Below are 27,600 nucleotides of genomic sequence, written 5' to 3'. Positions count from 1 at the left end.
TTTAAATATTTGCCTGCTTGTTTAGGTGACAGCATAACCATATTACCCCCAATCATTTATAGTCTTTGAATTATTTGCCTTCTTCTTCTGACTCATTCCAGCTTTCAAATGGGGGTCTATGACCCCATCTAAAAACAAATGCTCTGTAAGGCTACACATGTATAATTATTGCTACTTTATATTACTCATATTTTTATTCAGGCCTCTCCTATTCATATCCCAGTCTCTTATTCATATCAATGTATGGTTGCTAGGGGAATTTGGACCCTAGCAACCAGATTGCTGAAATTACAGACTGGAGAGCTGCTGAATAAAAAGCTAAATACCTCAAAAACAACAACTAATAAAAAATGAAAACCAATTGCAGAATATCACTCTCATACTAACAGTTAATTTAAAGGTGAACAAACCCTGATTAAAAGTGTTTATGTGCTTCTCAGTGACATCTCCTATAGTCCCCTGCCTGACTTTCAGTGCTTCACTGCTTTCGAATTCACCTTACAGACAATGACATTCTAAGACAAATTGCAACTGGTCTTCATTTTTTATTTGTTTTTGTGTTTTTTGAATTATTTACATTCTCAGTGTTCAGCTGTCAGTATGCCGAGTGCTGCAACCAGATAGGATTAAACCCCCAAGCCTACTGGCACATTACATTTGCTGCCACATATATTATTATACTGTTTAAAATGTAATTAGTCACATGCATTGCTCTGCCGAATACTTAATAACACAGAAACTTCCTATTGAGGCAGTCGGGTTAATTATTTTTTCATAGATTTTTGTATACAGGACCATATCTTGCTTTCTGATATAAACAGATTATCGGCAGACTAATTACATACAGATCAATCGACATCCTGCTCATATTTTACTGCGTAATCATTTTTATGTAAAGTGTTAGGGGAAAATGCTGTTTGGCCCATTGTGTCCTGTGCCTCGTTTTGTGTCCATGTGCACATAGCAATCTCTTCGTCCATTTTTTGCCCCTAAAACAAAATTCATTACAAATTGTTTTTATTGCAACCCTTAATTTGAACGTAAGAGTTTTTATATGTTTTCTTAAATATTGAAATAAAAATAATCTTTATACTTCAATTGAACTACTTAATGACTTCTAATATCCTTATCATTTACAGTAGGGGGTACATTATCCCTTATAATACATGAGTGATACTCAGAGTTCCCTGTATAACTCAGCCTGCAGCCTTGTGCCTTTATATGGTCACAGGACAACCCCTCAGTGACTTCTAATATCCTTATCATTTACAGTAGGGGGTACATTATCCCTTATAATACATGAGTGATACTCAGCGTTCCCTGTATAACTCAGCCTGCAGCCTTGTGTCTTTATATGGTCACAGAACAACCCCTCAGTGACTTCTAATATCCTTATCATTTACAGTAGGGGGTACATTATCCCTTATAATACACGAGTGATACTCAGAGTTCCCTGTATAACTTAGCCTGCAGCCTTGTGCCTTTATATGGTCACAGAACAACCCCTCAGTGACTTCTAATATCCTTATCATTTACAGTAGGGGGTACATTATCCCTTATAATACATGAGTGATACTCAGAGTTCCCTGTATAACTCAGCCTGCAGCCTTGTGTCTTTATATGGTCACAGAACAACCCCTCAGTGACTTCTAATATCCTTATCATTTACAGTAGGGGGTACATTATCCCTTATAATACATGAGTGATACTCCGAGTTCCCTGTATAACTCAGCCTGCAGCCTTGTGCCTTTATATGGTCACAGAACAACCCCTCAGTGACTTCTAATATCCTTATCATTTACAATGGGGGGTACATTATCCCTTACCATATGGGTATTGATTTCAGTTGGACTTAATGACTTAATGACAACTTTTTTTCTCAAGTAGTACTTTTGGTAATAACTAATAATATCAAATTCATCGCTAGCATCCGTGTAGTTTAGTATTAAGGGAATTATGATTGTTTGGAAAGACGTTTCACAGGGTTAAACACAAAGAGAAAATAACATTTCTTTAAAATGATGCTTAATAAATATACTTGTCCTAATACTTCCCTTGTAAGGAAGGAAGGGCATTGCAAAGCAGAACCCTTAGGGTAAGGCCACACTAAGCGATAGCGCGGCGATTTGACTCGCCGCGACTTTTCGCCGCGACTTTTAATCCGCAATCGCTGGCGAAACTTTGGCGCTGGCGTCTATGGGGAATCGCGCAAAATCGCCAGCGTAAAAACACACGCGGCGATCTTTTTTCTATTGTCGCTTGAAATCGCCTAGCGAGGCGATTTCGAGCGACAATAGAAAAAAGATCGCCGCGTGTGTTTTTACGCAGCGATTCCCCATAGACGCCAGCGCCAAAGTTTCGCCAGCGATTGCCGTTTAAAAGTCGCGGCGAAAAGTCGCCGCGAGTCAAATCGCCGCGCTATCGCCTAGTGTGGCCTTAGCCTTATAGTTTGATTAGAACCAGCTTAGGCATGTTTCCTTTTTAATAGACCCCATTCCTGTAATATAACTATTGATGCATGGGTGACTCTGGAGAAGATAAGAGACTAGAACATGTGAAGGTAAACAAACGTCTAGGACTGGATTGTATTCATCCCAGTGTACTAAAAATTTAGCTCTGAATTTACCAAACCTATTGAAAAGAGAAAACCAGTTCTCAGTCTGAAAACTATAGTCCTGTCTGACATTAGTGATAGGAAAGCTTTTGGAGGGGATAATATGGGATAAGATTTTTGAATACCTTGCAAATCACTATACTATACTGTAAGTTTGTGTCAGCATGGTTTTATAAGAAATAGATATTGATATAGACTCATTGAATTGCCTTTATGGGGAGGTGGAAGAAGCATAAACCCTGGGGTGGCAGTGGATGTGATCTACTTAAACTTTGCTAACACATTTGATACAGATCCACACAGAAGGTTACTAAGTAAATGAAGGAACATTGGTCGGATAAATAATATGATATTTGTACTTGGATAGAAAACTGGCTGAAGGGTAGATTCTCTCCTTGGCCCTTTGCATTTTAACTTGTTTATTGATGACCTTGAGGTGAGCACTGAATGTACTGTCTCTATTTTTGCTGATGATACTAAATTGTGCAAGTTCCATAGAGGGTGTTGCCAGAATGATTTGACTAAACTGGAGAACTGGACAGCAAACTGACTAATGAGGTTCAGTGTGGATAAATGCAAGGTTTTTTTGGGGGTTTCCTTAATTGAGACAGTCGTGGGGATTTTTGTGGATAACAAGTTGTGTAACTCTAGGCAGTTGCATTCATAGGCTACTAAATAATATAATTCGAGGAATGAAAAATAATTTTGCCTCTTTATAGGTCCTTGGTAAAAGTCTCACCTGGAGTATGCGGTGCAGTTTAAGGCTCTACTCCTTAAGAGGGATAAAAATGAGCTGGAGAGAGTGCAGAGACGTGCAGCAAGACTGCTAAAAGTGATTTAGGATTGAAACTACTGTATTAGACTAAACTGTCATGGCTGGGGTTGTTTTCTCTGGAGAAAAGGCACTTGTGAGGATTACTCTATATAAACAAATCCAATCATTTTATTAGTCCAATTATTTTATTTGAGCAGGAGCAGAGACTTCTGGGTAACGGTGATTATTTATTTAACCCTGTGCTGTGTTCAAGGACACTGGAAGTTAAGGGTGACGTTTAGCAGCTTTTAGATAATGAATAGAGGATGGTGCAGTGTAAGAGTAATGCATTATAAGAGTCTAATTCAATTCAGCCATTAATCTATAATCAGATGAAAGGACCTGTGCTCACCTGCAGATACAAACTGAGAAACCATCCGTTTTATTAGTATAAAGATACAGAGCAACGCAGTCACATCACTTTAAATTATTCAGCCCTCTGGGATTTTTCTTCTGTAGTTTAAACAGTCATTAGGCTGTCAACAAGTGGAAATATCATTGTGATAACATGTCGCTAACGAATGCATCACGGCATATTACATGGAATCGCTGTGGGAAATTCTACATTATTTATCCTATAGGAGTAACGTCATAAAAGCTTCTACATCCGATACTGTCTAGGCTTCTACCCCAGGCTGCTTAAAATAAGCAGGTATAGCATACCTCCCAACACTTAAGAAATAAAAAGAGGGACAAAAAACGTTGGCGATTTTTTTTTTCGACGCCTATTTTTGTGGCCACACCCCCTAATTACCATGTTAATTTTACAAAATTTGGCAGGTTATGAAAGTTTGAACATATTTCTGGGTTTCTTTTCAGTTATTACAGTTTTGCTGATGAAGGTGAATTGCCCTTTAAGCTGCGAGTCTAACATTTCCTTATCTAAATTGTTACAATTACGTATTTTCTTTTCTCAAAATTGTTACAAAGTATCTTAGTTGCACCTGGTGGCTTTTCTGGGCTCTCTGCCAAAAAACAATTAAGTTAGAAACTTTGTTTCTTTTTCTGGCTGTTCAGTGCAGAGAAAGTCGGGACTTTCCAGTACAAATGAGGGGTTGAATGCAGAGAAAGTCTGGAGTTTTCAGTACAAACACGGGACTGCTGTCAAAAGCGGGACTATCCCGCTGAGAACGAGACAGATGGGAGGTGTGGGTATAGTAATTATGGGGAGATGACTCATCCATACCATTATTTTCGCCCCCATTTTTTCGCCAGTTCCTTCGTGTGTAAAAAAAGGGTTCAACTCAAGCATAACAACTTGTTGGATGTCCTAGGAAGCCAACCACCCCCCTAGTTTGGATACATATTGCTTTAAAAAAATTAGGGATGCACCGAATGCACTATTTGGGATTCGGCCGAATCCCCAAATCCTTTGTGAAAGATTCGGCCGAGAACCGATTCTGAATCCTAATTTGAATATGCAAATTAGGGACAGGAAAGAGAAACGTGAAAAGAAAACATTTTTTTAACTTCCTAGTTTTGTGACGAAAAGTAATGTGATTTCCCTTCCCTACCCTAATTTACATATGTAAATTAGGATTCGGTTCGTCCAGGCACAAGAATTGGCCGAATCGGAATCCTGCTTAAAAAGGCCGAATCCAGAACTGAATCCTGGATTTGCATATGCAAATTAGGAAAGGTAGGAAAGGAAAAAGTGGAAAAACATTTTTTTACTTCATTGTTTTGTGAAGAAAAGTCAAGTGATTTCCCTTCCTGACCCTAATTTACATATGCAAATTAGTATTCAGTTCAGCCAGGTACAAGGATTGGCCAAATCCTGCTGAAAAAGGCTGAATCCCGAACCGGGATAGAAATCCAGCCAGTTGCTTGTAAGTGATGCAATAACCTTGCCCTGGTGTCATCATGCCTGTTCCTACATCACTGCCCCGCCCCCAATGTTATCTGCCCCGCCCCCGGGTTCAGTTTAGCCATCAGCAAAGGTGGCAACCCTAAAAATAAGTAAGTCCAAAATCGGGGAACATATCTCCTCTCCAACACTATCTTCCGTTCTGTACGTACCTTCCCTCCCCCATCGGAGAATATGGGGGAGTGGCTCCCTAAGCTCAGTAAGTGACAGCAGCACAGAGCATGTGTAGTGAATCAGCAGAAAAGAAGATAGGGAGCTACTGGGGCATCTTTGGAGACACAGATCTTTCCTTGGGCTGGTACAGAAGCCCAAAACATCATGTACAACATTTCTACCTACTTCTTTAACTTTCCTTGTCCTTTAAGGCTCAGAGCCTGTGAGCTGCTTTATACAGCAGTGGTGTAAACAATAGAAACTCTATAGAGACAGGATCAGTGCTTTGAATCATTCCTATATATAATATTAGAATCCCTGGTATGAAGACATGGGACTCAAGTCTAATTCACAAGAAGCAGATAGTCGTCTGTGTGAAAGCAGACAAAGTAAATATACCTTTTCTGAACGACTGCCAACACCACTCTTTGTTAATCAGCCACACAATAAATCTCATATAGCGCACGCAGGCAGAAATAAACCAATCTTATGTTTGGGAAAAAAAACAAGTTCTGTCCCTGTATGCTTGTTCTTTTTGAAATATCCGTTTTTAATTGAAGTTCTCTTTCCCTCTGATGTTATCTAGAGGCCGTCCAAACCACACATCGCTGTCGGCTTTCTCTGCATGAGAACATAAGGGAAAGACAAACTTTTAAGGAATCATTTGCCCGATAAAAGCCAAGTTTTGAAAGGAGATGTCTGCTGTAAAATCTTTCTGAAATGACCTTGATGGTCCATCTTCAGAATAGAGGAGAGGGGCCTGCTGTTGGTTTAAATGGACAGAACTAGAGAAACGTGGCCATACTGTGTATAGCTCCTTGTACCGGTATCTGCTTAAAGGGATACTGTTATGGGAAAAAAAAAAATATTTTTCAAGATGCATCAGTTAATAGTGCTGCTCCAGCAGAATTCTGCACTGAAATCCATTTCTCAAAAGAGCAAACAGATTTTTTTATATTTAATTTTGAAATCTGACATGGGGCTAGACATATTGTCAGTTTCTCAGCTGCCCCCAGTCATGTGACTTGTGCTCTGATAAACTTCAATCACTCTTTACTGCTGTACTGCAAGTTGGAGTGATATCACCCCCTCCCTTTCCCCCCAGCAGCCAAACAACAGAACAATGGGAAGGTAACCAGATAACAGCTCCCTAACACAAGATAACAGCTGCCTGGTAGATCTAAGAACAGCACTCAATAGTAAAATCCAGGTCCCACTGAGACACATTCAGTTACATTGAGTAGGAGAAACAACAGCCTGCCAGAAAGCAGTTCCATCCTAAAGTGCTGGCTCTTTCTGAAATCACATGACCAGGCAAAATGACCTGAGATGCACCTACACACCAATATTACAACTAGAAAAATCACATCACAAAAGAATCCCATTTTATATTGTAGAGTGAATTATTTGCAGTGTAAACAGTGTAATTTAGAAATAAAAACAACGCCATAAAAATCATGACAGAGTCTTTTTAATGTAGCCATACTCGCACCAAAACAAATTTTCTTATAATATATTCGGTGCGTGTACGGCTAGAGACGAGCCAACCGATATTGGCAGAAGACTTGTATATCTGTCAGCTTGTTGATCGGTCTGGCCGGAAAATCTTGATCGGGCACCTTTGAAGGCCCCCGAACATCGGTCATTGTTAGTGCTGAATTGTCAGATACAGGTAATTCCATACTTTCTATTTGTATATCTGATGATTCAGCTCTACACGTGTATATTGAAACGAATAATCTTTCCTGGAAAGATCGTAATTGTAACGTCTCTTGGCACCTTTAATGGAGATCTGCTCGCTTGGCGATGTTGCCAAATGAGTGGATCTCTCCCTGATATGTCCACATTGAGGTGGGCAATATTGGGCTGATCCGATTTTCGGCTCAATTTATCGGATCAGAATGGAGGCAATATGGGCAATCAGATTGTGGGACCGCATCATCCCCGACGGGAATTTTTACCCTGCCTGATCTACATCTGCCGGACTTTCAGCCAGATATTGATCAGGGACGCACATCGGATGGCGCCACACACGGGCCAATAAGCTGTCGAATCGGTCTGTCGCCAGCTTTAATCGGCTCGGGTATAGTGGCCTGTAGCCTATCCACCAATCATTTGGATACCTTCAAGGAACATCCAGTGCATTGCCACCCATACTAAGAAAGACCAAAATATGAGCTGCTGTTAGATGACCCAGTGACAAGCAGTGTGCATTTCAGCATTTATGAGTGAGGGTCTCAGCTGATAGCCGCTTGTCTGGCTCAGCCACAAAGAGACACTGCTGGGCATTCTTTTAATCTTTCTCTTGGGGCTGAATTACAGTAAGGAACCCTCCACTCTGTCTGCAGATCTATAGAAACCCTGTATGTTGTTAAAAATATGTATAAAATACGTACCAGAAACAAATGGCACATTGACAGTCGCCACTCTCTTCTCTGTTTTATGATGCTATTGAATTCTTTGCTTTGAATGAAGGTATGTTTTGCCTTACAAATGGCTTCCTTTGAAGCACCCTAAGATAAGAAAGAAGGCAAAAGTGAACAATAGGAGTAATGAGTGATGGGCCCATTGAAGGGAACTCTATAATCCTGCCAACATAATTGAAAAGTGTTCAGAATGGCTCCAGAATTGTTAAGCACCAATTTTAAAGTGTCCCAAGCTCACTTTCTAGTAATGACAGACTGTCTTCTATATTTTTAATGTTTCTAGTTAATCTGGAATTGACATGGGTGCTAAGTAGGCTGTGCGTGGCTGCAGTCACTCATTGTACCACAAGCAATTGATGGACTTTGGGTGACTATTCTTATCAGATGCAGAACAGTACAACATGCTGTGAGGACCAGTGGTGTAACTAGATATTACTGGGCCCCACAGCAAATTATTTTTCAGGCCCCCAAAATGTCTAGACTCTAGAAGTTGACCTTTTTTACCAGTTTTTATTGAAATTGCATATGAATTGGGCCCTATAGCTCCTGGGTCCCCCTGCATCTTCTGTAGTTACACCCCTGGTGAGGACCAACCTGTGATTGCAGCACCTTATGCAACGCAAAGAAAACATTGGTAACCTTACAAGTAGCTCCAATACTGTTCAAGCTAGTCACTTTAACCAGCAGTGCAAATGGAGGAGGCCCCAGGCACTCTAGGAAATCACAGGACCTCAAATATGCAGTAAAAAAAATATTTGTTGAGATTAAATTAAAAAGTAAACATTTTTCAATCGCCCTACGCGTTTTGTGCCCTGTTTGTGCTTTTTCACAGGCAACAAAACACGTAAGAGATGCTTACTTTTTAATTCAAGTTCAATTAATAGTTTTTAACTTTATATTTGTGGCCCTGTGGATTTCCTAGAGTGCCTGGAGATCCCCCCCATTTGTAATGCTGACAGTTTTTCCGGTCCCACAACTGAGGGTCTTGTGAGTTATTCATACTGGTTACTTGTGGCACCTTCTCTGTTGTTACTTACACTATGGTTAATCATTCAAGGAGGGGAAATCTTGATGTTGCTACATTGGTATTGGGGCTTAATTAGCTTGGCACTCACTCATAAAAGGATTATGAGCAGTCATTCAAGCAAAGTATTAATTACTATGGGCAAGTGATGACACCCCCTGTCTTTGGATTGACCCATTTTAGTGAAAAGCATGCTGTCAGAGGAACAGGTATTTGCTATGTATTATACACAAGGCTCGCTAGGTTGCTGCCCAGTCAGTTCTACAGGTGCCCACCAAGCCTTGGAGATGCTGTCACTAAAGCACAAGAATAGGTCCAGTCTTAAGACCCCATACACTGGCCGATAAAAGCTGCAGACAGACTGAGTCGGCAGCTTATTGGCCCGTGTGTGGGGCCATCTCACAGCTTCCCCCGATCGATCTCGATCAGGTTAAAAAATCCCATTGGATTGTGGCCACATCTGTGCGATCCAACCGCCCATTTCAGATGCATTATGATCCGATTGTTGGACCCTAGGGCCCACGATTACATCAGTCCAGTATCCCACACTTCAGTTTGCCCATATCAGGGAGAGATCCGCTCGTTTGGCGACATCGCCAAACTAGCAGATCTCTACGTCTATGGCCACCTTTACGTCTACCTCTACGTCTATGGCCATAGACGCACCGATAATATCGTACTAAATGAATTTTCTTATGATATTTGGTGCGTGTATGGTGAGAGATATCGGCAGAAGGCTTGAATATCTGTCGGCTCGTCGATCGGCCCAGGCGGAAATTTTTTACTTCTATTGTTTCTATATGTATATCTGACAATTCTGCTCTACATGTGTATTGAAATGAACAATCTTTCCTGGAGAGATCATAATTCTCCATGGCCACCTTTAGTGTTGCCGGAGACAGATTCCAACCTAAAACCCTCTGTCCTCCAGTGAACTACAACTGAAGGGCCACAATAGATAACTGTCATCATCTTTCTCTTCTGTTTCCATCTTGCCCCACTGTCAGCATCTTGCCCTGCATTACCTGCTGATCCACACTAACTGCCATGTGTTTAGGGCCCCATCTCAATCCATCTCCGAGACATTGGTCTGTAGGAGTCATACAGTTTGTTACAAGACATTTCAGCCGGCTGTGTGAGTGACGAGGCAAGGCACGTTGGTTTATCATGTTTGTGCAACCCAAGATCGGAATTATTCTTATTGTCAGCTGTTTTTCTGTGCTGGAGACTGCCATCTTATCATGTATATTGTGCATGCATGCATGTTATTGTGCGAATGTCTGTGCTTGACATTATCTCTATTAACTGCATCCTTTCCCTCCCTCCTCTACAGTTTGTTTTCCTTGCTGTCTAAAAAACACAACAAAGTTCTGGAGCAAGCCACCCAGTCTCTGCGAGGATCCCTTGGCTCCGACGAGTCGCCGCTTCCTGACTACGTGAGTATCACACTCTGGCTTTTGTGTGAGAACATTTCTGCAAACAAACAGGGGAATGTTCTAGACATGGAAACCCTCGGCTGCCACAGTCTGTCAAACAGAGACCAAAATCCAACCTCAGAAAATCTGCTAATGACTAAATGTCTCACATGCGGTTCAATGACAAGGGAATATAATCATGTGATGAAATCCAAGCCCAGATCACAAGCCCATGAGATATGAGTCTCCTAGTCAATAACAGCAGAACTTGCATGGGGTGGTGTGAGCAGAACACCTTTGAGTCCCTTTTAACGGCAGAATTTATGTCAAACCACCAGCACCTTCTTATAGGCATATTGCTGATTTGTCTCCTATCTGATAGAATAAACAACCTGGTGTACTTAAAGTATAAGTAAACCTTGAAAACAAGTGAATGTAAAATCGACAAGGGCGCTATTCTGGGAATTTTTGCAATGTACATTCATTATTTATTTTGTTTTTATTCCAAGATATTAAGAAATACATGTACTGTTAATATGAATGAATTTTGTTACAACAGCGCCACCTGCTGGTCAGTTTCCCACCAGTCTGACCACCAAGTAGTCAAGGAAGTTGTCAGGAGAAAGAAAGAGGCTGCTCTGATGTTCTTCTGCTTAGGAAAGGTGTGAGAAAGGTTTCTAATTTTATTCCTAAGCAGAAGAACATCAGAGCAGCCTCTTTCTTTCTCCTGACAACTTCCTTGACTACTTGGTGGTCAGACTGGTGGGAAACTGACCAGCAGATGGAGCTGTTGTAGCAAGATTAATTCATATTAACAGTACATTTCTAAAAATGTGGATGATTTGATCAAAATGGAGTCTATGGGAGATGCTCTTTCTGTAATTTGGAGCTTTATGGTTTCCAGATAATGTATCCCATCCCTGTAGAAAGAAAACAATTTGACAGTAACAGTCATCTCAGCACAGAGACAGCTCTTTTACCTGCAGGAGAAACCTACGAGCGCCGGCTATAAACTGGAGCTGAGTTGTGTTGCTATCTCCCCATTTCCTTTCCTTTCTGCCTGGTACTTGCTTAATGGGCTAAATGAGGGCCACTTTTAAGGTCCTCCTTTGATTTCTCTCCTTAATTTAGCTGTTAAATAAAAAGCAGCTGTCCCGCTCTGCAAGTAATTCATCAGAGAAAACCCTGTGGCCCCCTTTGCAGCATCTGGAACTGATAGAACCTTATAAAAGCAAGTTAAAAAGAAAAAGGCCTATGTTTGTTTTATGTGGGATGAAATGATTTTATTCAAGGGCCTTTAATTCGGCTATTAGGAAGGTTATTAAAAAGCAGTATTACAAAAGCGGTATTTACAAAGGCTTCTCTTTTTTTTTTCCATCCTCCCCTTCCTTTGTATCACATTACAGCTGATGAGAGAAATAGATAGAAAATATCCACACACAGCTTTCCAGCATTAGACTCGGAAAATGTGCTCCCGCCAGCACTGAAACAGGGAAATAAATCCTCTCTTTATGCACCACGGAGATATTCTTACAGAAAATGGCCAATCAACCTAAATTAAATTATTAAGGCATTATTATGTTAATGGAAACTTACAGTAATAGATTGCAAGCCTGCACATTTCTTTGGTTCTGCCAAACTACTTCCTGTCTGTGTCAACAAGTCTGAAAAGTAGCAGTAAGGGCTTCAAGTTATGGAATTCCTTCTATAAAGCATAATACTCACTAACTAACCTTCTTGTAGTGTGATTTGATCACCTTCACATTTTGCATGTAAGGACCAAAGGGCTGAACTCCAAACATACTGGGAGGAATAGTGTGCGAAAATGCAATAGTAATGCTGTAGTAGCACTGGGAAGTGAGTGTGACTTTGGGATAGCAGGTATAGTAGTGAGAGATGGTGTCTATAGTAACAGTGGATAATAGTCTCTGGGAAGGGAGTGTGACTGTGGGATAGCAGGTATAGTAGGGAGAGATGGTGTCTATAGTAACAGTGGATAATAGTCTCTGGGAAGGGAGTGTGACTGTGGGATAGCAGGTATAGTAGGGAGAGATGGTGTCTATAGTAACAGTGGATAATAGTCTCTGGGAAGGGAGTATGACTGTGGGATAACAGGTATAGTAGGGAGAGATGGTGTCTATAGTAAAAGTGGGATAATAGTCTCTGGGAAGGGAGTGTGACTGTGGGATAGCAGGTATAGTAGGGAGAGATGGTGTCTATAGTAACAGTGGGATAATAGTCTCTGGGAAGGGAGTGTGACTGTGGGATAGCAGGTATAGTAGGGAGAGATGGTGTCTATAGTAACAGTGGATAATAGTCTCTGGGAAGGGAGTGTGACTGTGGGATAGCAGGTATAGTAGGGAGAGATGGTGTCTATAGTAACAGTGGATAATAGTCTCTGGGAAGGGAGTGTGACTGAGGGATAGCAGGTATAGTAGGGAGAGATGGTGCCTATAGTAACAGTGGGATAATAGTCTCTGGGAAGGGAGTGTGACTGTGGGATAGCAGGTATAGTAGGGAGAGATGGTGTCTATAGTAACAGTGGATAATAGTCTCTGGGAATGGAATGTGACTGTGGGATAGCAGGTATAGTAGGGACAGATGGTGTCTATAGTAACAGTGGGATAATAGTCTCTGGGAAGGGAGTGTGACTGTGGGATAGCAGGTATAGTAGGGAGAGATGGTGCCTATAGTAACAGTGGATAATAGTCTCTGGGAAGGGAGTGTGACTGAGGGATAGCAGGTATAGTAGGGAGAGATGGTGCCTATAGTAACAGTGGATAATAGTCTCTGGGAAGGGAGTGTGACTGAGGGATAGCAGGTATAGTAGGGAGAGATGGTGCCTATAGTAACAGTGGATAATAGTCTCTGGGAAGGGAGTGTGACTGTGGGATAGCAGGTATAGTAGGGAGAGATGGTGCCTATAGTAACAGTGGGATAATAGTCTCTGGGAAGGGAGTGTGACTGTGGGATAGCAGGTATAGTAGGGAGAGATGGTGCCTGCACCCCCTCAGGGCCCCCCGGCAGTCTGCGCGCCACTTTGCGCCGCATATTCCCGGCCAGTTCCGGGTGTACGGAGGGGGCGGGGGGCCCGGCTGCGCGTCCTGCGCCAGGGCCCGCCCCCCTCTAGTTACGTTTCTGCTTATGATTTCAAGGGTATAAAGCCCTACCTTTCCTCATATTTAAAGGACTCTTTCCCACCGCACATAATATATAATGAAGTTGCAGTTACCCTTTAAACTGGCAAAAGCTCAAAAATAATTCATTAAAGTGGATTTAGAGTTTCTCAGATTCCTGCATAAAAGTGATGAATTCAGGATTCCAAGAAAGACATTGTTATGTAAATATCCCAGCAGCCCCCACTGAGAGACACGACACCCCTCGCCCCCCTTCACTCCTACAAATCATCATTTAATAAATAGTTTCCTTTAAAGAGTCCGGGGAAATGTTTCCCCATGTGAGCAGCAGCCTTCCTCCTCCCAACCTCTGACACAAACCACAGAGCATTGTGCTCATCAGCCTCCCCTCATCCCTAGTACTTGTCTTGTCAGTGCTGGGACTTGTAGTTCATAAACATATCAGACTGCAGATACATAATAAATGTTTGTGGCTTTAACAGAATCTCTGAGAGTTAGCTCTTGTACAGCGCTGTGGAATATGTGTGTGCTTTTTATGTGTTAATAATAACAGTATATAGAAAACATCATTCTTTATACAGACAAAGCACTATACAGATATGGGATCAGTTATCTGGAAACCCGTTATCCAGAAAGCTCCAAATTACCGGAAGGCCGTCTCCTATAGACTCCATTATAATCAAATAGTCCAAACTGTTAAAACATATTTCCTTTTTCTGTGTAATAATAAAACAGTCGCTTGTACTTGATCCCAACTAAGATATAATTAATCCTTATTGGAAGCAAAACCAGCCTATTGAGTTTATTTAATGTTTACATGATTTTCTAGTAGACTTTTTATATCAAGATACAAATTATGGAAAGACCCATCATCTGGACCCCATGTCCCGAGCATTCTGGATAACAGGTTTCATACCTGGATAAGACAATGAATGTTGCTAAAGGGAGTGACATACACAGGAATATTTGCTCTATTGGAGAGGTTGACTTTAAAGGGGTGTTTCACTTTAAGTTAACTCTTACTATGTTATAGAATGGCTAATTCTAAGCAACTTTTCAATTGGCCCTCATTTTTCTTTTTAATAGTTTTAAATTATTTGCCTTCTTCTGACTCTTTCCAGCTTTCAAATGGGGGTCACTGACCCCATCTAAAAACAAATGCTTTGTAAGGCTACAAATGTATTGTTATTGTTACTTTTTATTACTCATCTTTCTATTCCGGTCTCTCCTATTCATATTCCAGTCTCTTATTCAAATCAATGCATGGTTGCTAGGGTAAATTGGACCCTAGCAACCAGATGGCTGAAATTGCAAACTGGAGAGCTGCTGAATAAAAAGCTAAATAAGTCAAAAACCACAAATAATAACAAATGAAAACCAATTAGAATATCACTCTCTACATCATACTAACAGTTAATTTAAAGATGAACAACCCCTTAAGCACCAATGCAGTCCTCATTAAATGGGACATTGTAACCTGTCAAATAGATAAGTAGATTTAAAGGCAGATAATGATCAGCAAGGTTATCAGAATGACCCCAAACAGGGGCCAATAAGCTGTTTGCTGGGTCTGGAGGGGACCTGTTGGTAAATGTGATCAGCTCATGTATTTGCCAACTTAAGACATTATACATTATGGTTTACATACCTCCTGGAAATAGAAAGAGGGACAAAAAGATTTGGGGCGTGGAGTATGGCAATTTTTTTTTCTGTCCACGCCCATTTTGTGGCCACACCACCTAATTACCATGTTCATTTTACAAAATTTGGCAGGTTATGGAAGTTTGAACACATTTATGTTTTTTATGTGTTATTACAGCTTTGCTAATGAAGGTGAACTTCACAGTATCCCCAAGAGACCTGCTTATCTTAAATAGTTACAAATGTTTCTTTGCTTATCTTATATTGTTACAAAAGTATCTAAGTGCACCTGCTGAGTGTTCTGTGCTCTCTGCCAAAAGCAAGTTAAGTTTAACGTGATATTGATGCTAAAAAACTACTTTTTGCAATATGAATGAGCATTAAAAGTGACCTATAGGTCATGCTGATTGTTTTTTGCTGAGGGGTTTGTTTTTGTAAGTAATTGTTATTTGAAGTCCCTATACCTGACTGTTTTTGCCAATCTGACTGTCCCATCTCAGCCTGTTAGTTAGAGTTTCTAATGCAAACGGACTCCTGCTGCACAAATATGGCAGCCCCCTCATACTGGAACATGGGGCATCAGACAGGTAATGTAAAAGCATTGGGCAAATATTTTATGGAAAAAGTAGTATGCAAAGCCAATATTATGATAGATGTAAAAAAAGGCATAATTTCTGGTGTTAGTATCTCTTTAAGAAACTTTGTATCTTTTTCTGGCTGTTCAGTGCAGGAGATCAAAGAGAAAGTCTGGACATTTCAGTAACAATGTGGGACTGCGGGTTGAGCTGTCAAAATAGTGACTGTCCCGCAAAAAACGGGACAGTTGGGAGTTAGTGGGCGCAGTTTATCAGGGTTCAGTTTAGGGGCTAATGAAGGTGTTTTTTCTGTATTTGTGGCACCCAGTAATTCCTTGTAATGAAACAAAGTGCCGCCCTATAGCTTTCATACCCCTCTCCCCCCTTCCCTTGTCCCAGACTGGAATAGAAGGAGGTGCAGTGCAAGAGAACATTCCTCACCCCTTGGCTTGTGCCGGCCGGGCTCTCATGACTAGCTAAACACATCAGGGCCATTAGTTAAGCTCATTACTAAATCAGACTCTCCCTTTCACAAAAACCAACACAAACACTTTGACCATTTAGGGAGAAAGACAAAGAAAATTTAGTTTTCCTCCTTCCAAGCCTGAAATGTTAGTGCAGCTCCCTGACCTGAAAGGAAACATCATCCCGTTCCTTCATGTCCCTTTCCCACACTGTTTTGTCTCCTCTCTGTGCATCAAACGGAATAATTATGGGATCTCAGGTTTCAGCACCTTGGGAATATGTCTGCCCTCCATTGCTAAATAACTTCCCTAACCAGCCTCCCTCCTGTCTCCTTCCTTTTTCTCTTTGCATTCTTCTTCTGCACTCTCTCTGCATTCTCTGTGCACTCTCTCTGCACTTACTCTGCACTCTCTCTGCACTTACTCTGCACTCTCTCTGCACTTTCTCTGCACTCTCTGCATTCTCTCTGCACTCTCCCTGCACTCTCTCTGCACTCTCTCTACACTTCCTCAGCACTCTCTCTACACTTCCTCAGCACTCTCTCTGCACTTCCTCTGCACTTTCTCTGCACTTCCTCTGCACTCTCCCTCTGCACTCTCTCTGCACTTCCTCTGCACTGTCTCTGCATTCTCCCTGCACTCTCTCTGCACTTCCTATTCATTCTCCCTGCACTCTCTCTGCATTTTCTCTGCATTCTCTCTGCACTCTCTCTCTGCATTTTCTCTCTGCTTTCTCTCTGCATTTTCTCTGCACTCTCTCTGCACACTTTCTGCACTCTCTCTCTCTCTGCACTCTCTCTGCACTCACTCATACGCTTCACATTCTTCTTTCCTTGTAGCCAGTGGAAGCAAGGCTCCTGGATCCTGATGGCAGCAGGAAAAAAACATGAATTATTTACCTTTTTTCCTCGTTTTCTTTTTTTCCAGCTAGAAAAGATAATTTCTCTGCTTTTTATATCGTTACTACAAAATATACAACTACCAGTGGTGTAACTAAATATTACTGGGCCCCACAGCAAATTATTTTTCAGTCCCCCACACATTCCCTGCTTTAAAGGGGTGGTTTACCGTTAAGTTCAATTTTAGTATGTTATAGAATGGCTAATTCCAAGCAACTTTTCATTTGGCCTTCATTTTTTCTTTTTTATAGTTGTTGAATCATTTACTTTCTTCTTCTGACTCTTTCCAGCTTTCAAATGGGGTCACTGACCCCATCTAAAAAAAACTCTGTAAGGCTACACATTTATTGTTATTGCTACTTTTTATTACTCTTCTTTCTATGCAGGCCTCTCCTATTCATATTCCAGTCTCTTATTTAAATCAGTGTATGGTTGCTAGGGTAATTTGGACTCTAGCAACTGAAACTGCAAACTGCAGAGCTTCTGAATAAAAAGCTAAATAACTCAAAAAACACAAATAATAAAATATGAAAACCAATTGCATATTGTCACAGAATATCACTCTCTACATCATACTAATATATAATTTAAAGGAGGACAACCCCTTTAATCCAGTGCATCGCCAATATATATTCGACCTTAGTGGGTCTGCCAGTCACTGAAGCAGGGTATTATGTAAATGTGCAGCTCAGACTGTTAGCTACAATCAGACATACTAATAAGGATCAGACGTTCCAGACTTGTGTGCATGTATTTGTGCTACATTGCAGAGAGCAGCCTCCTGTCTAGGAAGCAGTGAAATCAATGAGGATCCCTGGCTTCCCCCTGAGATACTCCAGGTTGGATCACCTTGGGATATTTTGGGCTAAGGGCAGAGACACACGTGGAGATTCGGGAAGATTTAGTCTCCCGGTGTCAAATTGCCTCTTCTTCGGGCAACTAATCTCCCTGAACTGCCTTCCCGTTGGCTAGAATCTTAAGTCGCCGGCGGGATGGCACTCTGAGCCCTTCTTTTTCTGAAGTCGCCCGAAGTTTCCTTGTGTCTCTGCCCTAAAAAGGTTTTTACGCAGCCATGGTTCATGTCATGTCATAATATCATGACTGTAATATCATGTCTGTAATATCATGACTGTAATATCACGACTGTAATATCACGACTGTAATATCACGACTGTAATATCACGACTGTAATATCACGACTGTAATATCACGACTGTTATATCACGACTGTAATATCACGACTGTAATATCACGACTGTAATATCACGACTGTAATATCACGACTGTAATATCACGACTGTTATATCATGACTGTAATATCACGACTGTAATATCACGACTGTAATATCACGACTGTAATATCACGACTGTAATATCATGACTGTAATACTGCCTTCCACCAGGGGGCAGAAGAGCTCTCTCCAGTCACGCTAAGGACTTGTTCCTATGGGCTGAACTCTATTCACAAGTGCGAGCATGTTACACTCAGTGTGAAACTGCTTATTTTAACACTTGCTATATTTATGTACAACGTCAAAGCAGATGATTCAAAGAAATCTAAAATTACATTTGCAGTAACTTGGAGGTTCCTAAAATACTTAGAAATCCAGTAAATCAATTCTTTTTTCATTTATGTTTTTTGTTATGCAGAAATAAATGAACAAAGTATTCTTCCAGTTGATATAATAATGGCCAAACCTTTGCATTGAACTTATTTGCAGTGCCCAGTGGGGTTTACTGGTGTATTTATATAAACCTTTCTGATAAAGCTTACTTCGTTTTAATCTTTCCTTCTCCTTTAAACAAATCAATCCAAATTACGGAAAGATCCTTTATCTGGAAAACCCTAGGTCCTGCGCATTCTGGATAACAGGTACCATACCTGTATATGCATATATCTTTATATAAAGTGCATATTACATCATACCTCCTAAATGTCCTACAAAGTTTTTGAAACGTAATTAAAACAAAAGGCTTTTTGGCATAGAGCCCAGAATAGAGTCCTGCGTGGGTCCATTTTTTGGAATCCGTACCCGATCCGTACCTGCAATCCGCAACCTGGACCCGCAACCCTCATTCTTACCCGCTACCTGACCCGCAAGTACCTTATCCACAACCGGGACCCGCAACCCGTTGACCATCAAGAATCAGGAAGTGCTGTCATTGTAAACCGGATGTGACATTATCGGAAGTAGACATGATCAGAAAAGAGGAGTAAAAATCGCTATTGAGAAGACCCGAAACCCTACCTGCAACCCGCAAATCTGCAGAGCCACTGACCCGTGTCTATACCCGCACCCGGAACTCCTACACGCAACCCGCACGGTACCCCCGGTTTTTTTCGGGTAACCCGCGGGTACCCGATCCTCTGCAGGACTCTAGCCCAGAACACTCAGCAGCTGCACTTAGATACTTTTGTAACAATTTAAGATAAGCAAAGAAACAATTGTAACTATTTAAGATAAGCAGGTCTCTTGGAACTCTGATACTAGCAGCTTAAAGGACAATTCACTAGCAAAAGTGTTTTAATTAAGTTTAAAACTCCCAGAAATGTGTACCTTAACCTTCCAAATTTTGTAAAATGGACATGGTAATTAGGGGGTGTGGCCATAAAATGGGCAAGGCCAAAAATTCACACTTTTTTTCCCTGTCTGTAGGTACATAAGGTCACAACACATATTATTAACATGTATTTATAGGGCACCAACATTTCAGAATGATTGGCCGTTAGGATCAGTGCTGACCAATCATATGGTGTTTTGTGCTGAGTGTTAGGGCAATGGCACCCAGGGCAATTCCAAGTGTTTCGCCCGTAGGGGTGCAGGGGACTGGCAATCGCTGGACACTGGGGGGAAAAGTAATTGCATTTTTGCTTATTAGCAATGAAATGATAGAAGAGACAGAGACACGTATAATGGGATTTTAATCATATTATATTCCTTGCCAGAGGAACCCAGAGAGCCAGGACTCATCCATCTTTCAGCAGCGTCTGATTTGTGTTCTCAGGAAATGTTACAGTCATATGTTTCTTTATTCCACGTAACACACACACAATGGCCCAGTCTCTAGTGTGGGGGGAACTCGCTGGAGATAGAGGCTGGAATGTATGAAACATTTGCACGTTTATCAGTTTAAACACTATCAGCTCTCAAGGGTCTGTCTCTGCTTTCTTTCCTGTTTGTGCTCTCACTGTTCTCTGAAGAGACTGTCTCAGTTAGACCTGGAGCATGACAGATTAGACAGCAGTACGGGCTGCGGTGGATCCCGCCCTGAGCTCAAAGGTAAAAAGGTTATGGCTGAGGAATGTGGCCACTTGAGTGAGCCCCGCACAAGCCATTCATTGCCTGACCCACTTGTACCTAATTGGATTTCTCAAATACCTGAAAATAAACTCACCAACCTCTACACTGGTTATTTCCATCATGGCTAAATTCTACCCCATTAAAGGAACAGTAGCACCAAAGAATGAAAGTGCCTTAAAGTAAAGAAAATATAATGTATTGTTGCCCTGCACTGGCAAAACTGATGTGTTTGCTTCAGAAACACTACTATATAGTGTATAAACATCTGCTGTGTAGCCATGGGGGCAGCCATTTAAGCACAGGATACACAGTAGATAACAGATAAGTACTACTATAGTTTATATAAACAAGCTGCTGTGTAGCCATGGGGGCAGCCATTCAAGCACAGGATACACAGTAGATAACAGATAAGTACTACTATAGTTTATATAAAGAAGCTGCTGTGTAGCCATGGGGGCAGCCATTCAAAGGAGAAAATGCTCAGTTTACATAGCAGATGCGCTCTGAAGTGCATTATGTTATCTGTTATCCACTATTTAACCTGTGCCATATAGTCTTTTTTTTAATTTCCACCATTGCTACACAGCAGCTTGTTTATATAAACTATAGTAGTACTTATCTGTTATCTACTGTGTATCCTGTGCCTGAATGGCTGCCCCCATGGCTACACAGCAGCTTGTTTATATAAACTATAGTAGTACTTATCTGTTATCTACTGTGTATCCTGTGCTTGAATGGCTGCCCCCGTGGCTACACGGCAGATGTTTATATAAACTATAGTAGTACTTATCTGTTATCTACTGTGTATCCTGTGCTTGAATGGCTGCCCCCATGGCTACACAGCAGCTTGTTTATATAAACTATAGTAGTACTTATCTGTTATCTACTGTGTATCCTGTGCTTGAATGGCTGCCCCCATGGCTACACAGCAGCTTGTTTATATAAACTATAGTAGTACTTATCTGTTATCTACTGTATATCCTGTGCTTGAATGGCTGCCCCCATTGCTACACAGCAGTTGTTTATATAAACAATAGTAGAGTTTCTGAAGCAAACACACCAGTTTTACCAGTTGAGGGCAACACTGCATTATATATTTATTAATTTAAGACAATTTTGCTTTTTGGCATTACTGTTTCAACATTTCAATTGGTCTTCATTATTATTTGAATTATTGCCTTGCAGTTCTGCCCATTTCTGGCCTGCAACTGAGGTTGGGGCTCACTGGCAGACTGTGAGACTTCAGTTTAAAGGGGTAGGTCACCTTTAAGTTAACCTTTAGTATGTTATCAATTGGTCTTCATTTTTTAATTTTTATATATTTTTTTAATGATTTGCCTTTTTTCTTCTGACTCTTTCCAGCTTCAAATGGGGTCACTTAATTCAATACTGGAGAGCTGCTGAATAAAAAGCTAAATAACTCACAAACTAAAAATAATAAAAAATGAAAACCAATTGCAAATTGTCTCAGTGTATCACTCTCTACATTGTACTAAAAGTAAATTTAAAGGTGAACAACCTCTTTAACAGTTATTCTTTATTTGTATTGCTTATAGTACTGTTCACTAACTGCTGTCTGGTTGCAAGGGTACGTTAACCTTAGCAACCAGACAGCTACCAACATAACATATGTATCATCATAGACTAAACTGCCTACATCCTACTACAAGCTAAGTTTAGGGTGAAGTACCCCTTTAATGGAAATAATATAAAGTGCGTGTGAGATTGAGGGCAAGCCTTTAGTCTCCTGAGCTTTCTCTGTGAGTGGGCAAATAAGGATTGCAGTTATTTCATGTGCTGCACCCCAGTTTGGGAATGTGATATTAGATTCTATCTGCGCTCACTAACTCAATTAAACCTGTCCCGGAATGGCCCATTGTACTGACCTCAAATATTCTAAAGCTAACAAACACCAATGGTTCCCGAAGCCCAAGATGCCATTTGTTCCAGTTCAACCAACACAGCAGAGTTTTAAGTTCTCATCAGGGGCCCCTCATTTTATTTCATATCTATATGTGTAATACAGAGCAGGGGCCAGTTACAGTATGGACGGAACCACTGCGCAGTGTCTGACACAAACTGCAGGACAATGTGCCCCTTTATCTGTAACACAGATATGGGATCTGCTATCCAGAATGCTCGGGACTTGGGGTTTTTCGGATAACGGGTCTTTTTATAATTTGGATCTCCATTAGGGATGCACCGAATCCAGGATTCGGTTTGGGATTCAGCCTTTTTCATCAGGATTCGGATTCGGCCGAATCCTTCTGCCTAGCCGAACCGAATCCGAATCCTAATTTGCATATGCAAATTAGGGGTGGGGTAATCTCGTGATTTTTTGTCAGAAAACAAGGAAGAACAAATTGTTTTCCCACCCCTAATTTGCATATGCAAATTAGGATTCGGTTCGGTATTCAACCAAATCTTTCACGAAGGATTCGGGGGTTCGGCTGAATCCAAAATAGTGGATTCGGTGCATCCCTAATCTCCATACCTTAATGAGGTTGTTCACCTTTACATTAACTGTTAGTATGATGTAGAGAGGGATATTCTGAGGCAATTTGCAATTGGTTTTCATTTTTTATTATTTGTGGTTTGTGAGTTATTTTTGAGCTTTTTATTCAGCAGCTCTCCAGTTTGTAATTTTAGCAATATGTTAACTAAGGTCCAAATTCCCCTAGCAACCATGCATTGATTTGAATAAGAGACTGGAATATGAATAGGAGAGGTCTGAATAGGATGATGAATAATGAAAAGTAACAGTAACAGATGGGGTCAGTGACCCCCATTTTGAAAGCTGGAAAGATTCAGAAGAAGAAAGCAAATAATTCAAAATCTATAAACAATAAATAATGAAGGCCGATTAAAAAGTTGCTTAGCATAGGCCAGTCTATGACATACAAAAAGTTAACTTATAGGTGAATCACCTGTTTAAGTCTACTAGAAAGTCATGTCAACATGAAATAAACCCAATAGGCTGGTTTTGCCTCCAATAAGGATTAATTATATCTTAGTTGGGATCAAGTACAAGCGACTGTTTTATTATTACAGAGAAAAAGGAAATACTTTTTAAAAAATTGGATTATTTGGATAAAATTGAGTCTATGGGAGACGGCCTTGCCATAATTCAGAGCTTTCTGTATAATGGGTTTCTGGATAACGGATCCTATACCCGTATCAGAATGTGTCTGGTTTGGGTCATATGCTCATATAGATTTCATAGCTCCTGGCGCTAAACAGCCGAGGAGAAAAGAAAACGAATTTAACTGACTTTACTGTCCCCAAATGACTTGTAATGTGATGAGGTTGAGGGTTTGGTGAGGAAAGTCACTGCAACTGCCGCCCAACTGCCTCCTACATGCCTGTTATATAGAGGAAAGTTATCCTACTTACTAATGGCATTGAGATTTATTCCACTTTTTCTCATATAGACCTTCCCATAATTTATTGTGTGCACTGAAAATTCCGTCTCTATTAAAAGAACTGGGTACGGGCTGCCATATTGTTTCTAGCTTTATCCATTGTAGCCCAAGCATTTTCAATATAAATACAGGTATGGAATATTGGGACCTAGGGTTTTCCTGATAACGGATCTTTCCATCATTTGAATCTTCATCCCTTAAAGGGGAACTATTGCGAAAATGAAAATTTTATATAAGCTTCCTCATACTGAAATAAGAAACTTTCTAAATACAATCAATTAAATATTCTGTACTGTTTCTGAAATAATCAAGTTTATCTTCACTATTCCTCTCTCAGCATCTGTTTCTCTTCATTCTCTCTTCATGCAGCAGTTGGGTGTCAGATATTAATTGACAGTTAGATCCAATATATCTTATAGGGGGGGCTCCTTTCCTAGCAGATGTATTAGAGCTCACTCAAATAACTGATTCCAGTCCAAACAGAATCGAACAAAATAACTGCATTTTGCACAAGTCCTGCATGTAGAGAGACATGATGTCTGGTGAGTTTAATAGAGTGAGCTCTAATACATCTTCTAGGCAAAAGGAGCCCCCTATAAGATATATTGGATCTAACTGTCAATGAATATCAGACACCCAACTGCTGCATGAAGAGAAAATGAAGAGAAACCGATGCTGAGAGAGGAATGGTGAAGATAAAATTGATTATTTCAGAAACGGAACCAAATTTTTAATTATTTGTATTTAGAAAGTTTCTTATTTCAGTATGATGAAGCTTATATTAAATTTTCATTTTCGTGATGGTTCCCCTTTGTCTGCTTAAAAATCATGTAAACACTAAATAAACCCAATAGGCTGGTTTTGCCTCCAATAAGGATTAATTATATCTTAGTTGGGATCAAGTACAAGCGACTGTTTTATTATTACACAGAAAAAGGAAATCATTTTTAAAAATGTGAATTATTAGATTAAAATGGAGTCCATGGGAGGTTGCCTTCCCATAATTTGGATCTTTCTGGATAACGGGTTTACTTATAACAGATCCCTATACTAGGTCAACTTGTGGAGGTTTGGAGGGGAGGGGGCCTAAAATTAAAACAAGAGTTCACCTTCTAGTTAACTTCTAGTATGTTATAGAATGGCCAGTTCTTAGCAGTTTTTAAATTGGTCTTAATTTATTTGACTTCTTCTTCCGACTCACTCCAGCTTTCAAAAGTCACTGACCCCAGCAGCCAAAAATGAGTTGCTAGGCTAATTTAGAGCCTAGCAACCAGATATGTGCTGTAATTCCAAACTGGAGAGCTGCTGTACAAAAAGATAAATAATTCAAAAAAACAACTTATCATAAAAAAAAGACCAAGTCGGAATATCAGTCTACATCATACTAAAAGTGAACTTTAAGGAGAATAACCTGTTTAATTTGTATATCTTGAGAACTTTGGGTCTGGCCCATATGCAAGATCCAGCAGCCCAAAAGAAGAATTGCACATAGTTCTGTTCAGTGGAATTTGGAAGCAGACTCCCAGATTGCAGGGGGCTGGACTGTGGGGTCTGCTTCCTTCCTTAAAGGGGAACTCCACACAAACATAACTTGAGCTTTTTGAAAAGTAAACATAATTTGAAGCAACTTTGCAATATACATCAATTGAAAAATATGCAGACTTTTCATGATTTTTAATAGTTTGGAACAGTTCCCTAAGCCCAGCCCCCTGCTCTCCTGCTGATCTGTCTGACTACTTTGCTGAGCTGTCTGACTACTGTTACTTTGTATCAACAGCCATCTGTCCTCAGCCTGCATCCTCCAAACCCCACAATTCCCTGCACACGTGATTTCAATAAGGAACAGAACATCCCAGTGCAATGCATTGTGGGTTATGTAGTTCCTGCATGCTGTCTGTAAGCTGTGGAGAAGTTGGTACAGGCAACTGTGATGAACAGCCAGAAAAAGAAACAAAGTTTCTAAATTAATTGGCTTTTGGCAGAGAGCTCAGAACAGCCACAGCAGCAAATAAGATACTTTTGTAACAATTTTGAGATAAGCAAATAAGTAATTGTAACAATATAAGATAACCGCTAATAGACTCACAGCTTAAAGGGCAATTCACCTTCATTAGCAAAACTGTAATAACTGAAAAAAAACACAGAAATATGTTCAAACTTTCATAACCTGCCAAATTTTGTAAAATGAACATGGTAATTAGGGGGTGTGGCCACAAAATGGGCGTTGTCAAAAAAATTGTCCCTCTTTTTATTTCCAAAATAATGGGAGGGATGCAGGCTGCTCTAGTGCTGGCAGGGGAGGGGGCAGGAGTAGGCAGGCTTGAGGCAGGAGTGGGCGGGTTTGGGGCGGGGCTTGGGAAGTGCAGTGAGCAAGGCTCTCCAAAGATTTTTTTGCAGAGGAAGTTCTTATCCGAGTGCGGGTCAGGGTGCCTATCTGTGTTTTGGACAGCTAAGTATCTCCAGTTTTTTAGAGGACTCTCAAGCCAGCAGCTATACATGTGTACAATGTTGCTCCATATTGCTCAACCATGTACGTCGGGGGGCGGGTTGGTCTCAATAGGCCTGACAGTCTGTCCAGTGTGTAAATGCCATCTGCCCATGCGCCATGTTGGTTGGGGCACAGACAGATCCTATTATTCAGGCTGTCAGTATGAATGAATGAAACAATGGGACATGGCCATGCATATGTATAGTCCCCCCAACCTACTACTGAATGGAAAGCAGCCCCTCTCTTATAGGATATTGATTATTCTGCCGCACATTTGGGAAGAGACACAGATGAAAGCAAATTCCTTAGACTGAGACATGAACAGGACCCTCATTGTTCTGTAATGACAATCCCTTGGCTTTTATGGACTGTTACTGTGTATTAGGAACTATTTATAGTACAGGGATGGGGCTTGTTACCCAGAATGCTGGGGATGTGGGATTTTACAGATAAGAGGTCTTTCTATAATTTGGATCTCCATACCTTAAACCTATTATTGAAACATTAAAGGGGTAGTTCACCTTTAAGTATAGAATGGCCGATTCTAAGCAACCTTTCAATATTATTATTACCGGTATTATTATTATTATATTATTTATTTCATTATTTTTATTTTTTTAATTATTTGCCTTCTTCTTTGGACTGGTTCAAAATTTATAAAAAAAAAATCTAATTTGTTAAAAGGTGAATAGGATCAACCTGAAAACTCGAATTGAATTCGATTTGAGTTTTAAAAACTCGATTCGAGTTTTTACTCCTCAAAAAATTAGAATGTCAGGAAGGCTGCAAACAACTCCAAATTGATCCCAAGACTCCCATTGACTAAAATAGCAATTCAGCAGGTTTTAGGTGGTGAATAGTCAAATTTGAGTTCTTAAAGGGCCAGAGTATGATCAATTTCGAAAATCGAATTGGAATTTTAAAAAAAAAACTCAATTCAAATTTGAACAATTCCCTAGTCGAATTTGACAGTTTTGGCCATAAAAGAACTCTAAAATTTGAATTTAAAATTTGAATTTTCAATTCAACCCTTGATAAATCTGCCACATATTGTTATTGCTAATTTTTATTAATCTTATTCATATTCCAGTCTATTATTCAGATCAATTCATGGTTGCTAGGGTGATTTGGAGCCTAGCAATCAGATTGCCGAAACTGCAAATTGGAGAGCTGCCAAATAAAAAGTTAAATAACTCAAAAACCACAAATAATGAAAACCAATTGCAAATTTGACTCCCTACATACTAAAAGTTAATTTAAAGGTGAACAACCCCTTTACTTAAAACCAATAAGAATAAGGATTGATTATATCTTTCGATCAAGAAGAAGCGACTGTTTTATTATGACAGAGAAAGGAAA

General features: G+C 40.4%; 1 protein-coding gene across 2 annotated transcripts in view; it reads left to right on the top strand.

Annotated features, from left to right (window-relative positions):
* Positions 1-27,600, top strand: part of dym.L (dymeclin L homeolog) — a 256,941-nt gene that overhangs the window by 188,007 nt on the left and 41,334 nt on the right. For both annotated transcript variants that reach the window (XM_041581086.1, NM_001093588.1), the window contains 1 exon segment: positions 10,232-10,334. In XM_041581086.1, coding sequence (XP_041437020.1) covers positions 10,232-10,334 — 103 coding nt within the window.

Source organism: Xenopus laevis, chromosome 1L (assembly GCF_017654675.1).
Source record: "Xenopus laevis strain J_2021 chromosome 1L, Xenopus_laevis_v10.1, whole genome shotgun sequence".
Classification (NCBI taxonomy): Eukaryota; Metazoa; Chordata; class Amphibia; order Anura; family Pipidae; genus Xenopus; species Xenopus laevis.
This window is presented reverse-complemented; position numbering and strand designations above follow the sequence as displayed.